Source organism: Rhinopithecus roxellana, chromosome 4, assembly GCF_007565055.1.
Source record: "Rhinopithecus roxellana isolate Shanxi Qingling chromosome 4, ASM756505v1, whole genome shotgun sequence".
Lineage (NCBI taxonomy): Eukaryota > Metazoa > Chordata > Mammalia > Primates > Cercopithecidae > Rhinopithecus > Rhinopithecus roxellana.
The window spans coordinates 21282621-21297423 of record NC_044552.1 but is presented as its reverse complement, the minus strand read 5'-3'; the positions used below and the strand labels follow the sequence as shown (position 1 = coordinate 21297423).

Here is a 14803-nt window from a genome sequence, read left to right as displayed (position 1 = left end):
TGTTTTCCTTTTTTTATACCACTAGCGTCCAGTCTGCCTTTTATTGCCTTCCAGAATGACCTTCTCCCTATCCCATACCCCTGGTCACAATTCCTCTGTACCCCCAAGTCAAAGAACTTATCTCATTGCTCACTACTCAATCTAAACACTCGTCTATTATTCTAATAACCCCCTCTCAAGACTTTATTATTCGATTTTGCACTGATCACATTCTGTCTTATATTACTTGCTATTGTTACATTTGCTGTCAATAGATTAAAGCTTCTGTAGTTGAGGTGTGGGTTCTGAGATCTCCCTCCCAGTTCTAGTAAGTGGCAGCCCTTGAAATATGCAGATGTGCCATACATTTCTGACAGGAAAAGTGGTTTGCCTTTTTTTGTCAAGTAGTTAATCAATCTGATTCATCCTCTTCCTTCAATTCTAGTCTTATTCAATAATTCCTTCTTAGGTAGGTCCTCATTCACCCAAGTACTTATCAAGCACCCACCATGTGACGACAAGTGAGGAGAAAGTGCTGGGATGAGCACCTCTGTGGATCATCCATCCATCTTTTGCATCCTTCTTGGTTTTTCCTTTACCCAAGTCCTGCACTTCACTCTTCTTCACCCGTGCTTCAGAAAAGTGGAAGTTGGTTAATTAATTCCATTTGTCTGACTTGGATGAGAGTGACAGCAGACAAGGGGAAAGGCAGGGAAATGCCCTTAGACTGTTCTTACATGCACTCTCACACTTAATAGTCAAAGCCACCCTATGAAATAGGCACTACGTTATTAGCCTGACTTACATAAACGAGTAAACAGAGGCTTGAAGAAGTTACAAAATAAATTGCCTTAAGTCCTAGCTGGAGAGTGGTGGAGTCCGAGTTTGAATCCAGGTTTAAAGAATTCCAGTGCCGGCACTCTGCACCTATTTCGCTCTAGACACTCATTTCCCCTAGGGACCAGAGAAACTCAATATTTTGAGTTTCCGTAAGTCCACAAGGTCCTGCCAGTTCACAGTGAGCAGGGCACCGGCAAATACAGTCTGCGACCGCGAGACGTAAAGGGAGGAATGCTCCTCGGCGCCCCTCCCCAGTCTATCTTAAAGTCAAGAACGTCCGAGCTCGCCTTTCACCGGGGGCGGGCTGCACTAAAACAGTAAAATCCCCCATTCCCCGATCAGCAGTCGATTGGGGGCTCTCCCGAAGCGGCAGCTCTATAGGACCACTCTTCTACCCCAAGATCCCTCGGCTTCGGCCCCCTCGGTGCCAGGGTTTGCGGGACCCCACGCTCAAAGCCTTAGGCTGGGGTCGATAACTGCAGAGAGGGTCGGGATAGGAAATTGCGGGTAGCGGCAGATGCGGGTCCCCAGGCATCCCGGAGGTTCCCACAGGTCTGCAGTGGGCCTACTTTGCGAAAAGGGCCCGGCTGCGGCGAGCCTCGTTCAAATCAGATGCCAGACAGTGTTTCTTCGGATCCATCCAAATAGGTCCCTAATTTCTCCTTGTGGGAGCGCTGGGCCTCCTTCCAGGCCGGAACCCAAGTGTTTGGGCAGCTGGGAAAGACCGGCCCCCTTTTTCAGTTCTCTCGAGACCTCTAGCCACTTCCGGTTGCTAACGGTTCCCAAGCAGCCCACGAAAACGCTACGTGAGCTGGGCCCTGGGCCAGAGGCAGAAAACGGACGGAAGAAAAGGTCTGGCCGGTGAGTGTCAGAGTGAGGGCGAGGTTGGGTGGTGTTCTCTGCCGGTGGATAGGCTCGACCATCCGGTTTGGGATTGGGGTTGAGTATTAGGGAGTGGTTCAAAATTATGCTAATTGTTAAGATTACGAGTATTATTTAAAAATACACACAACAGCAACAATACAATGAGTCCATGAAGATCAAGTGTCAGTTAACTGATTTAAGCAGCTTTGATAGGAAGAAAATGCTGAATTTAAGGCTAACAAAAAGATCTAAGTGCGCTAATGTTAGGGACTAAGACTTTTATAACATTATGGGCCAGTCACTCTTCTAAACCTTTCACATTTGGTCACTCATTTAATTACTACTTTATGAGGTAGATATCATTATAATACTGTTTTACAGATGGGGAACCTGAGTTTCAGAGAGAATAAGTGTATTAGCCAAGGTCATATAACTAGTAACTGGCAGAACAAAGATTCATATCCAGGCATTCTTCCTTTAAATTCTGTACTCTCGCCTTTCATTGATAACCTGGTTTTATCAGCTTAGGAAATTTGCTGCCCAGATGAAAGTATAAGTTTCTACAGAGATACGTTATTGCAGCAGTGTTCTGAATCTCATCGGGTCTGTTGGCAATTTGTCTTTAAACAAAGGTTTTTTTTGTTTTGTTTTTGTTTTTTCTTTTTCTTTTTTTTGACAAGGGTGCCTTCCACGGAGAGATTTAAGGAGAAGAGAACAATAAAAATTTTCGTTTTAATAAACAAGCCCCATTTCAATATCCCCTCTCCAGTTTCATGCCTCTGATTCTTCTCTGTCATTATTTGTTTCTATTGGGTTAAATCATTTTACCTTTCTGGTATTTAACCGTTTTGACCCACAAAAACAGGGATTTCATTTGTTTAACCTAATACAGAAACATCTTTTCAAGCATAATTTAGGAATCTACAACAATGAGCAAGATTATATTTTCATCTCCAAAATGTACCTTAAATCTGTTTGTTTCTCTTTATACCCACTGGAAACCCATGGTCCATGCCACCACCTTCTCTCACTTGGGTTACTACAGTAGCTTCTGGACTGATTTCCTTACTTCTGCTATTTTCTCATTCTTGCCTCTTTAAGGAGCCAGAATGATCTTTTAAAAACAAACATTGGATTATGTTCCTCCCTTCTAGTAGTTCCCCATCACCTTTAGAATACACATCCCGGCCCCTGCTCACCTCTCTAACCTAATCTTATGTTACCTTCCCCTTAATCCAGTGCTTTCAACACGTGACCTTTTTCAGTTCCTGTAACACACCAAATTCATTCCTAATCAGAGACTTTGCATTACCTCTCCCCTTTGTGTGGAATGGTCTTCTGCAGAACTGAAGGTCAGTTCTGTCTAATAAATAGGAATATAATAGGATTTACCTATGTAATTTAAAACTTTCTTATTAATAGCCATATTAAAATGCAAAAAGACAGGTGAAATTATCTTTAAACCATCATATCCAAAATATTACTATGTCAACATCTAATCATTATAAAAATTATTAATATCCTGTATTCCATTTTTTGAAAGCCAGTGTGTTTATACTTATTGGACATCTCAATTCACATATTACATTTTCATAAATAATTTATATTGAGATTACATAAAATTTAAAGTGGAAAAAATAGATTCACATATCCAAATTATTTCAAATATACTTAAAAGTTATCTAGTGAATTATGAGTTTTAAAGTTTAATTAAAATTATAAATTTCGTTCCTCAGTTGCAGAGCCAAATGTACCTCGTGGCTACTACACTGGACAGTACAGATTTAGATCAAGGATAAAATGTCTATATTCATGTTTGGGTCAAGGGGCAAAGAAGAAAATTGCACCAGAAGTGTGGCAAGGAGGGAAGGGGAAGGTCTGCAAAAATGCAGTGTAAGCTCTTTATGCAAGTCACATTGAAGTCACATTACTAGTCCTCACTAGTACATAAGGTAAGGCTTTCTAAAGTAGACTACTTTTTAGCATCATTGCTGCACTGAGTTTAGGTGTGTTGGGAATAATTTTCTGGGGTAGGAAACGGGTCCAGTAGTGCTGGTCACATGTAGCATTTCTTTCTTCTCTTTCCTTCCTTTCCCTCCTTTCTTTCCCTCATCTCTTTCCTTTCCTTCTTTCCCTCCTTTCCCTTTCCCTTTCCCTTCCTTTCGTTTCTGCTGTTGTTGCCCAGGCTGGGGTGCAATGGCATGATGATCTCGGCTCACTGCAACCTCCGCTTCCTGGGTTCAAGCCATTCTTCTGCCTCAGCCTCCTGAGTAGCTGGGATTACAGGCATGCGCCACCACGCCCTGCTAAGTTTGTATTTTTAGTAGAGACGAGGTTTCTCCATGATGGTCAGGGTGGTCTGGAACTCCCAACCTCAGATGATTCACCCACCTCGGCCTCCCAAAGTGTTGGGATTACAGGCATGAGTCACCGCGCCCGGACACATGTAGCATTTCTAAGTAGAATTTTATTGTATATGATGTAGAACAGTCATAGAAATCTGATCATTTTCCTATAGTTCAGGGGTTCTCAACTGGGGGTGATTTTGCCTCTCAGGGGACATTTGCCTCACTCAGCCTGCCCACCAAATTGCCTGGAGACGTTTTTGGATATCACAAGTGGAAGTACTAGTAACATCTAGTGGGTAGAGGCCAGGGATACTGCTAAACATCCTACAGTGCAGAGGACAGCCCCTGACATCAAAGAATTGTCTGGCCCAGAATGTCAATAGAAATAGTTTCTCAAGGTTGAGAAACCTTGCTCTAGAGGATCTGAGTAAGAAAGACTGAGATACCTATTCTTTTAAAACCTCAGCCTAACTCCCTTGTAATATTATGATGGGAAAAACAGGTTGTTTTGAAGCATTTCTGTTTCCATTTGTTTCCACTGTTGATGGATTTTGTGATGAGACTATAATAAAATAATTTCATCCTCAGGATAAGAATGTAGACCATTTAATAAAGCTAATACAGTGTGTGCTGTACACATAAGACTCAAAGCACCTTGGGATCAGGAGCTAGTCTTTTTACCTTTATATAGCTTGTATCAGATGATCCACTGTCTCCAACAATGATTGATGCCAATATATTAGAATCACTTGTCTATCTTTCCTATCTCCATCCCTTGTTTTATAGTTGTTCCTCTCCTATGCCCTTGCCCTCTTTTTAAAATTATTCTCTTTTCATCCCTTTCTCCTCATTTTCCCCCTCTTCATCAATACCCACTGACACCTCCTATAGACCCTCCCTCAACACTCATCTATTTGTTCCATTCATACCTGTTGACACCCTCACTTAGAACTGCCAGTTCACTACCAACCCATCTGTGTCTGAGAGAGCTGACTCCCATATTCCCTATAGCTGTCTGTTGTAATTACTGTCTTGTTAGTCCATGAAACTACAAAATATAAATTCTTGACTCCTCCCCCAGAAAAAAAAAAAAACCCTCCAGAAAGATATGAAGAACAGCAACACATTTGCTTTTGACACAACTCTCTGAGGAACTGCTTTCGATGTTCAGGGTTTTTTGTTTTTTTGGTTTTTTTTTCAGACCAGGTGCTGTCCATTCGGGATGGCTCTCTTCTAGAACTGATACAGTGTCCAAAATATTACACCTCCTCTTCCAAGAAATGTGGCTTGATTGAGCTGTGTTATTTCTAACTGGTTGCACTCCCACCCGTTTCTTCTGGGGTTTCTACACGCTAAGACACTGCCTGCGTCTCCATAGTACCAGCAACTACTTCGATTTCCTTTGACCTCATGCCTCTTTTGCCTTTTGCCTGCAATTATCCTAGATCCCACTGACTGTTCTTCTCTTACCTACATCGTGCTAGGCTGTCTCTGGTCCCATGTCTTTCTGTCCCTCCCTGACTCTTACCATTACCCTTCTGATTAACATTAGACCAAACCTGTGGTGGGCACTGTGGTGGCAATTTGGAATCAACAAAATCTAAAAAGGGTAGAATGGTTGTAGTGCTCCAGACTACTCTTCACTCAGCCTTTAAGGGTGCAGAACTCTTAAGACTAGAACAGCTCTTTGTACATAATACGTATTCAAAACTACTAGCTGAACTGGAATGTTCTGTCATATATAGCAGGAGTCCTCATGTCCCCGCCATGGCCAGGAAAGCAGGAGGTGAGGGGCCAGTGAGCAAGCAAAGCTGAGCTCTACCTCCTGTCAGATGAGCAGTGGGATTAGATTCTCACAGGGTCGCAAACCCTATCGTGAACTGCACATGCGAGGGATCTAGGTTGCACTTTCCTTATGAGAATCCAATGATAAATGAAACCACACCCCCTTCCCTGTCCCTGGAAAAATTGTCTTTCACGAGATCTGTCTCTGGTTCCAGAAAGGTTGGGGACTGCTGATACAGAGGATAAGGAAAATCAGTCTGTCATGTGTTTACCAATTTTAGGAAATCTAATCTTGGGGTAGCCAAAATCATCTTTCTTACCATTGCAGAAGCCTCCCTAAATTCAAGGAAGGATAAAATCAGAAACGTGAGTTTCCCCTTTAAAGATCTGAACAGTTTCTAAGCATTGTAGTGTTTCTCACAAAGACTAAAGGTAAAAGGGGAAAAGCCATTATTCAGAAAGCACCTAACTTTATTTTTAAAATAAGGATGTTTCTGATACTAATATTAAATATTTCGTATTTTACTTTTCAGGACCATTAAAGAAAATCCTTTGACTGTTTCAAATACTTTGAAATATTGCTCAGGTAATTATAGTAAGTCACAAAACAAGTATTCGTGTGAAGCCTGACATTTAAAAAATGTGTTGATGTAAGATATTCAAAGTAAATATACATTTTTTTAAAAGGATCATTATGTTAAAGGGACATAAAAGCTCAGTTTATGTTTAGGGCATTATGAGAAACACCTCAAGATTCATTTTCTTGGCGGGGCATGGTGGTTCATGCCTGTAATATCCAGCACTTTGGGAGGAGGATGGGAGGATTGTTTGAGTCCATGAATTCAATACTAGCCTGAGTAACATAGTCAGACCCTATCTCTAAACAAACAAACAAAAAAAACCCAGACACAGTGGTGTGTGCTTGTAGTCCCAGCTACTCGGAAGGCTGAGGTGGGAGGATCACTGGAGTACAGGAGTTCCAGGCTGCAGTGAGGTATGATTGTGCCACTGTACTCCAGCCTGGACAATGAAGCTAAACTCTTTATTATTATTATTTTTTAAAGATTCATGTTCCTATAGTTGTAGACACAAAAATGATTCTTGTAGTTTTCCTGATCTTAAACAATAAAGCAGGTGTTCTTAATAGATATCTTCAATTGAAATCTCTTAATTGAAAACAAGAGATTTGAAGAGATTAGATCACTTCTTTCCTGATTGTTTTGGTGATCATTATTCCTAGAACTAAGAAAAGAACCAGAGTTCTGCTCTGGGCAGTTTGATTGGTGGTGTGAATTTGAATGTGCAAGGCCTTCGACCACAATTCCTGTCATGCTATAAGATTCTCAAATTAGAGATGTGGCCAGGTGCGATGGCTCACACCTTTAATCCCAGCATTTTGGGAGGCTGAGGTGGGCAGATCACTTGAGTTTGAGACCAGCCTGGCCAACATGGCAAAATCCTGCTAAAAATACAAAAATTAGCCAGGCATGGTGGTGCATGCCTGTAATCTCAGCTACTCAGGAGGCTGAGGCAGGAGAATCGCTTGAACCTGGGAGGTGGAGCTTGCAGTGAACAGAGGATCACTCCAGCCTGGGCGAAAAAAAGACAAAAAAAGTGTATATCTGTGCTGTCCAATATAGTGGCCACTATCATGTAGCTATGAGCACTTGAAATGTGAGGAACTGAATTTTCCATTTTATTTGAGTTAATGTGAGTACTGGCCACCAATCTGGACAAACTGGACCAAGTTAGATCAACCCCTTCCTATCTCCCTCAGTTTAAAATAACCTGAAATCCAGAAAAGAAGTTATTTATCTAGTTATAGATCCTTTCCTCTCCCCAGCAACTCCTAATGATCACAGACTGCCTTCTCCTCCATTTTGTTTTCCTCAGCCTCCTTTTTTTCTTCTTTTTGAGATAAGATCATGCCGTTGCCTAGGCTGGAGTGCAATGGTGCAATCACGTCTCACTACAGCCTTGAACTCCTGGGTTCAAGTGATCTTCCCACCTCAGCCTCCTAAATAGTTGGGTGGGACTACAGGTGTGTGCCACCATGCCTGGCTAATTTTTCTTAAGTTTCTGTAGAGGTGGGGGTCTCGCTGTGTTGACCAGGCTGGCCTCCTGCCTTCTGATGGCTTATTCTTTATCGTTGGCAAACAAAAATTTCCAAAAAATAATCATACTCCCCATTTTAAGATAAAAGGATATTTAGGATATTATATGAGTAATGATGGAAAACAAATAATTAGCATTGTTTTATATCTTAATCTCAAAAGTAGTTTTCATCTGTTTTAACTTGTCAAAACATACCTGGTGAGCTTCCATTATCATCTGTACAGAAGGGGAAATGAAGGCAGAGAAAAACTGTATGTCTTGTCTAAAGTCAGACAGTGAATGGTCAACTAAAAGGATCTAGAGCAGAGACAGAATTAATTCACTGTCTTTCATCCAGGAACCATTGATCTTGGACTGCAGGTGACCAGTGTTGTCAGTGGACAAGGCTTTCTGAAAGAATTCTTGATTCCCCCTCAAAACTGAACTAATTTGAAATAAAAGGACATTTTACTCAGGTAGATTCCTTGGTGCCAGAGTAGTTTAATGATGACTGAAGCTTTGACCACATTGAGGAAACTCAAGGTTTCTAAATTAGATTCTCTGATAACTAGTTAGGCCTGAGTGTCTAAAGAACTTTTGATATCACTACTATATTAGTAGAGTTTATTTGCCGTATGAATTCTTTGATGTCTAATAAGAGCTGAACTTACTCGGAAAGGTCTTCCACACTCATCACATTCATAGGGTTTTTCACCTGTGTGGATTCTCTGATGTTGAATAAGACCTGTGCGCCCACTGAAATCTTTCCCACATTCTTTACATTTATAGGGTTTTACTCCAGTGTGTACTCTATGATGTCCAATGAGATGTGAGCGCTGAATGAAGGCTTTTCCACACTCATCACATTTATAGGGCTTCTCTCCAGTGTGAGTTCTCCTGTGTTTACTAAGGTCTGAGCTATGACTGAAATTTTTCCCACATTCATCACATTTATATCGTCTTCTTTCCCTCTGTTGCCATTCTGATCTACCCTCATTTTCCATAATATCTTTGGACTTAGGATGCTGAGGAGTATCTTTGTTCAGTCTGTCATTTATCTCCCCAAGGAATTCCTTGTCTTTGGGCATATCTTCCTTCTGGAACAACTCTTCATTCTTAGTCCTAGTTTTATCACCTGTAACAAACAAACAGTACACAAACGGGTCCTATTGTATGTTTGAGAAGCAAACAGCCTATGGAAAAAAGAACATGTAAATGTTATAAATGTGTTATAAAATAATGAGAAGTCAACATACAACATGCATATCAAATATTTGGTACCATCTTATTTTTGGTATCATTGTAGCACAGAGTCACAATGGAGGGAAGAAATTAAGAAGGAAGATATCAGCAGAAGAAGTTGTTTGAGAGTAGATTAAGAAGAAAAGGCAAAAATAGAGCTCAAGAGATAAGCTAGCAATACTGTGTAAGAGAAGAAGGATAAATGAGAGGACTACAGATATGCCAAGGATAATTAGACTGGAGAACAGAGATGGGGATGGAGGTAAAAGTTTGGGAGAAACATGCAGGGGCCTGAAACATAGGTGGCAAGTAAAATCAAGTAAAAGTGAATGGAGAGGATAATAGGATTCGGAGTCTGAGAGGAATACAGTGAATAGGAACCATCCAAGGAGAGGCGTGTGTTTGAAGGATAATAATGAGCTGGAAGCAGGGTGACAACATGCAGGTCAGGGTAAATAGAGGAATGAAAAGGAATAGGAAATGACAATGGATAGTCAGTGTACATGCTGGATAAAATATTTTTTTCCTGAAACTGATGTTCTTGCTGTTATCTCCTCCTGTCTAAATCCTAGCTTAGTGGTTTCTAACCTTACTGTGCATCAGAATCAGCTGGATGGTTTATTAAAACACAGATTGCTGATTTTCCCTCCCACAGATGACTCCTTATCAGAATCAAACTCAGAGCAGTTGCTATTCTTAGAATGTTATTCTCTGATGCTATTTTTTTTCACTGTTTCTTTGCCTAAAATATCATCTCCTTTCGGCCGGGCGCAGTGGCTCAAGCCTGTAATCCCAGCACTTTGGGAGGCCGAGACGGGCGGATCATGAGGTCAGGAGATCGAGACCATCCTGGCTAACACGGTGAAACCCCGTCTCTACTAAAAAAATACAAGAAAAAAAACTAGCCGGGCGACGTGGCGGGCGCCTGTAGTCCCAGCTACTCGGGAGGCTGAGGCAGGAGAATGGCGTAAACCCAGGAGGCGGAGCTTGCAGTGAGCTGAGATCCGGCCACTGCACTCCAGCCTGGGCGGCAGAGCGAGACTCCGTCTCAAAAAAAAGAAAAAAAAATGTCACCCCCTTTCAGTTCCCACATGACCTTCTCAGCTCAAGCAAGCCTACTCTGTGATACTTTTGCAGGTGCACCTTAGGGATAGCTATCCTCTTTGCAGTTCACAGTGTATCTCTAGTACAGTAATTATTATACTATTGTAAGTGCTCACTCTCCTGCTTCTTGAAGAGAAGTAATGTGTCTTACCTTTGGATTCCTTAGATTTAGTATAGTGCCTGGCATATAGCTGCTACTTAGTAAATGCTCAATGAAAGATGAATGAATCAAAAGATGGGTTGAGCTAGGCACAGTGGCTCACGCTTATAATCCTAGCACTTTGGGAAACTTAGGTGGGAGGATCACTGGAGCCCAGGAGTTTGAGACAAGCCTGGGAAACATAGTGAGACCTCTCTTCTAAAATAAAATAAAATAAAATAAAATAAAATAAAATAAAAATAAAAAAGAACAGATAGGAGGTTCTCAATCGCACTTCTAAAGTTAAACAGTAACCAGTACTCCACTCCTAGAGTTAAAGCACTTAAAGGCTTCTTTATGTTACATATAATTAAATGTCATCCTTTCCAGATAGCAGCTAGGAACATCTTCACTCAAAATAATTTTTCAGATTAGACAAATCATCTGGTAGGGATCCTACAAAATGGGAGAACTATATTGGTAAAACTTAAGTAGTAAGAATACAAAATAGGCTGGAGTATAAGGAACTACCCGGAGAGGCATTATGAGACATGAAAGCCTCTAGAGAAAGGGCGGTAAGCACTGAAAAAGGTAGGGTTTGGACAAACTGGAATTTAAAATTCACCTGTTTTTTAATGTAGCCTGGGGGATACACTAGACACCCTCGTTTGTAATTAGGGAGCTGGGATGGGGGACCAAACCCAGTTAATTTGACATGCAGATAAAAACAAGAAACTTTGCTGTACTGACTGATCATTGTCTCTCTTCCCTACTTCTTTCATCATGGGAATGTGTTAGGGATTAACTTGTCTTCCTCCACAAATTCACACATTGAAGCCCTAACCCCTTTCAAACATTACTGTATATGATAATAGGGCCTTTAATGAAGTAATTAAGGTTGAATGAATTCATAAGGGTAGGACCCTAATCCAGTAGTACTAGTGTCCTTACAAGGGGAAGAGACACCAGGAGTGTGTGTGTACAGAGAAAGGCCATGTGAAGACACAGCAAGAAGTCTGCAAGCCAAGGAGAGAAGCCTCACTAGAAACTAACTCTGTAAGCATCTTCTTCTTGGACTTCCAGCCTCCAGAACTGTGAGAAAATAAATTTCTATTGTTAAGCCACCCATAAGTCTATGATATTTTGTATGGCAGGCCTCGCTGACCAATACAGGGTGCCATAAGTTCTCCTGTCTCAAAATGGAAATTTAGGGAGATTTGGAACTAGAATCATTAGATAACAACAGAATTATAAGGATATTAAATAAACTCCATCCTCATCCCTTAGGCCAAATAACAGCTTTTTTTGTCCAGTGAGAAACTAAAATATAACTCCATCATGGAGCAAGGGTAATAAGAGGATAAAATTATCCATAGTGAGGTGGAGGACAAGCAGGGAATCTTTAAAAGGAGAAAGTTCTCCTCTAACCTAAGGAAGCACCTCTTCCCTCATATACTTCCCTCATATACTAAGAGCTGTTCCTGCTTACCATTCCTTTGTGGTTTCCCAGCTTCCTGCTCCAGTTGGGTCTTCTTGGGATGGAGCTGGACAGTCAGTGATTCATATGGCCTTCCCAAGGGGGCCAACTTGTCCATGAGTATGTCCTGTCTTTCTGAATTGCCTGGGACCTAGGGAAAATGAGGTGTGTAAGGTGAACTTTATGGAAACTTAAGTAACTTCAGATAAAACAATCAAATGAAACATCTGCCAGGGACATAGGAAGGGGGGACAAATTCTCATTTCATTGTAAATGGCAATAATGGCTAGGAAAAGGAACAGAGGCTAATCTCTACAATTCAGGACACTACAGAGTAAAATTCAGTGTCTTTTCTTTCATTGATCTGCAGAAGTCCAGGATCAGAGCATTGGGATTTGGAAGGTAGCTTAAAAATCATGTAGCCCAACTTCCAGCAAATGGGAGCATTTCTTCTATAACCATGCTGTCTGATATGGTAGTCACTAGCAAAATGTGGTCACTGAGTACTTAAAATATGGCTAGTACAAATGAGATAAATATTGTGGGTTAAAAATATATTTCACCTGTTTTTGTTTTTTTAATGTGGCTACTAGAAAATTTAAATACATATACAGCTTTCATTACATTTCTGTTGGACAGTTCTATTCTGCAATATCCTTGACATCTACTTGAATCTCCGCTTGAATACCTGTTTGGAAAGGGAGTTTCTTATGGGGTAGCCTATTTTATTTATGGGTATCTATGAATGGCAGAAAATTATTTCTTTTCCTCTGATACCTGATTGCCTTTTGGTAACTTCCCACTGATCTTAGCCTTCCAAACAGGCATAGAATCAGTCTAGTGACTCTTTTCTCTTTACCCAGCCACACTTTAATTATTTGACATAGGTAGTCAGGTCCCTTCCTATGCCTTGTTCTTTAGAGTATAAATATTTTGAGATGTTTTCTCATATGCCTTTTGCTTTGGCTCTGTCCATATGCCCTGATCACTCACAGCCAGATAACTGCCCCTTCACACCTGCTTTCCAGGTTCATCAAGCTCTCTCTCCAGATCCTCCAGCACAGTCACTGCCTCCTCTCCAGTCTCTGGATGGTGTGCCTGCACCCATGCTTGCAGGTCTTTAGGAAGAATGCTCAGGAACTGTTCTAGCACCAGCAGGTCTAAAATCTGCTCCTTGGTGTGGCATTCTGGCCTCAACCACTGACGGCAGAGCTCCCACAGCTGGGTAAGAGCTTCACGGGGTCCAGGTGCATCCTGATAGCACAGCTTCCTGAAGTGCTGTCTACAGAGTTCCCTCCTGTGAGGACTGCACTTTGGTGAGCTGGAATCCTGTCCCCAGTAATGGTCTTCTGCCTTAATTATCGGAAGTCCTTTTCGTTCCTCAGGTTCCAGGGCTGTGGTCATTCTGGGCTTTGTCAGGAGATTTATCCTCTATCTGGGATTGAGTCAAAGAGAATCTCTTAGAATCCTTCCTCAGAGACACTCCTAAGGCATAAAAAGTTGTTACCATAGAGAAATTACAAAAATTGCTGTGAACATAAACACATCATAATGAAGCCAAGCCACCAGAAGTCAATCAGAGAAAACAGTCTTATAGGAAGCTGAAAACAACAAAACAATAAACAGTGACACAGGGACATGGTTTGAATCTGTGCTCTATTGTGTAACTTAGAGGAAGTTATTTATCTGGACTAGAACTACAGATCCTCATGTACAATTCTCATGTGTCTTACAGGGTTGATACATAGATTACATGAGAACGTATGCAACGTCTCTGGCATGGCAGCAGGCACTAGTAAGCACTAAATAAACGCCAAGTATTATTAACTGCTTTGTTAAAAGGCTCTTCATTCTGTTACCATGAGATGCATGGGCCATTTGTGTCCCCAGGATTCACTGGTTATAGGATATGTGTGCCAACCCTGGAAGGGGATCAGACAGATGCCTCTGCAAAGGAACCCGCAACCAGTGTCCCCCTTCCACCCATCCTCTCCCAGAAGGTCGGGCCAACTCCTCTCCTGTAGATCTGTTGGGGGACGGAGGGAGGGAGAGGAGTATTACACTCTGCCCGCGACAGGGAGGTGTGGGGAGGGTGTTGCTGCTGACCACAGCTGCGCCTTGTCCCCTTTTCTCCACCTGGGAGCCGGGAGACACTCACCTTACACGCGGGGAGGAACAGGTGCAATAGCTAGCATCCTTTGGACAGCCCCGAACAAAGACTAGACTCAAAGACACCAATCAGCGCCCGGCCGCTTCAGCCGGGCACTTCCGGGCCGCTCTAGGAAGCTTCGCCTCTGTGGCAGCTTTAGGGCTTGCCTCCTCAGCCCTAGGCAGTGGAGGACCCGGGTTCTACGCCTCGTATTGATAGGACTGCGGGGCCTGCGAGCAAGTCTTATTTCTACTTTTTAAAAATGTTTTCCGGTTTAGTTATTAAATAAGTAATATGGATAAGTAATGCATTCACATACATTTATTAAAAAGAGTAAATGTCCCCCAGCGTCTAGTGTGACAGTATTTTTCGTGACTTGTATATCCTTCTATAGATATATTACACTGTTATAGATTGTCCGCGCTTTTCCCCCTCTGCATAAAGAGTAGCATTTCTGTAACTTTCTTATTTTTCTTTTTACCAAGTGATCTTGGTAAAGACTGTACATAAGTATTTCCTTGATCTTGGTCTTTTTTAAACAACTGCGCATCATTCAACTGTGTATTATGTGCCATAATATATTAATAAACTACCCCATTGGTGATCATGAGGTTGTTTCCAATTTTTGTTTTTCAAACATTGCTGCAATAACTTACTGTGAACTCACATTTTTCATGTGTAAGGATATAACCATAGTCTGTATTTCTAGAAAGGGAGTTACTACAGCATAGAAGAGGGAAATTTGTACTTTTGTTAATGCCAAATCACCAATCATAGAATCT

The 14803-nt window shown here is 41.6% G+C and overlaps 2 protein-coding genes across 13 annotated transcripts in view; one reads left to right on the top strand and one right to left on the bottom strand.

Moving 5' to 3' along the window:
• Positions 1-385: 385 nt before the first annotated feature.
• LOC104670800 overlaps positions 386-14803 on the top strand; it is a 58046-nt gene continuing 43628 nt past the window's right edge. For 2 of the 9 annotated variants that reach the window (XM_030928416.1, XM_030928413.1), the window contains exons 1-2: positions 386-1680; positions 6350-6402. In XM_030928416.1, the coding sequence (XP_030784276.1) occupies positions 1337-1680; positions 6350-6402 (397 nt within the window). In that variant the 5' untranslated portion in view covers positions 386-1336. Of the gene's footprint in view, positions 1681-2363; positions 3156-3419; positions 3636-6349; positions 6403-8268; positions 8531-12900; positions 13029-13607; positions 14620-14803 lie in introns of those variants that run through there. The other 7 variants (XR_004056742.1, XR_004056741.1, XM_030928411.1 and 4 more) reach the window with 7 other exon arrangements.
• ZSCAN16 (zinc finger and SCAN domain containing 16) lies at positions 8388-14152 on the bottom strand. Of its 4 annotated transcripts, none has more exons than XM_030928402.1 (4): positions 14031-14099; positions 12890-13357; positions 11885-12023; positions 8388-9045 (listed from the first exon to the last, which is right to left on the bottom strand). In XM_030928402.1, exons 2-4 carry the CDS (start codon positions 13274-13276, stop codon positions 8525-8527), a joined length of 1047 nt encoding a protein of 348 aa, XP_030784262.1. In that variant the 5' UTR covers positions 13277-13357; positions 14031-14099; the 3' UTR covers positions 8388-8524. The 4 variants fall into 4 exon arrangements, with proteins under 4 accessions (XP_030784262.1, XP_010372461.1, XP_030784264.1 ...); XM_010374159.2 differs by having other exon boundaries at positions 8392-9045; positions 12890-13307; positions 14031-14152; XM_030928404.1 differs by having other exon boundaries at positions 8402-9103; positions 12890-13307; positions 14031-14152.

What these genes read in the sequence shown, in the direction of transcription:
- ZSCAN16 (XM_010374159.2), bottom strand. Translation starts at nt 13,276, where the DNA reads ATGACCACAGCCCTGGAACCTGAGGAACGAAAAGGACTTCCGATAATT. An exon ending in TTGATGAACCTGGAAAGCAG is followed by an intron (nt 12,024 to 12,889) that starts GTGTGAAGGGGC and finishes CATTTTCCCTAG; the next exon opens with GTCCCAGGCAATTCAGAAAG. An exon ending in TGGGAAACCACAAAGGAATG is followed by an intron (nt 9,046 to 11,884) that starts GTAAGCAGGAAC and finishes TGTTTGTTACAG; the next exon opens with GTGATAAAACTAGGACTAAG.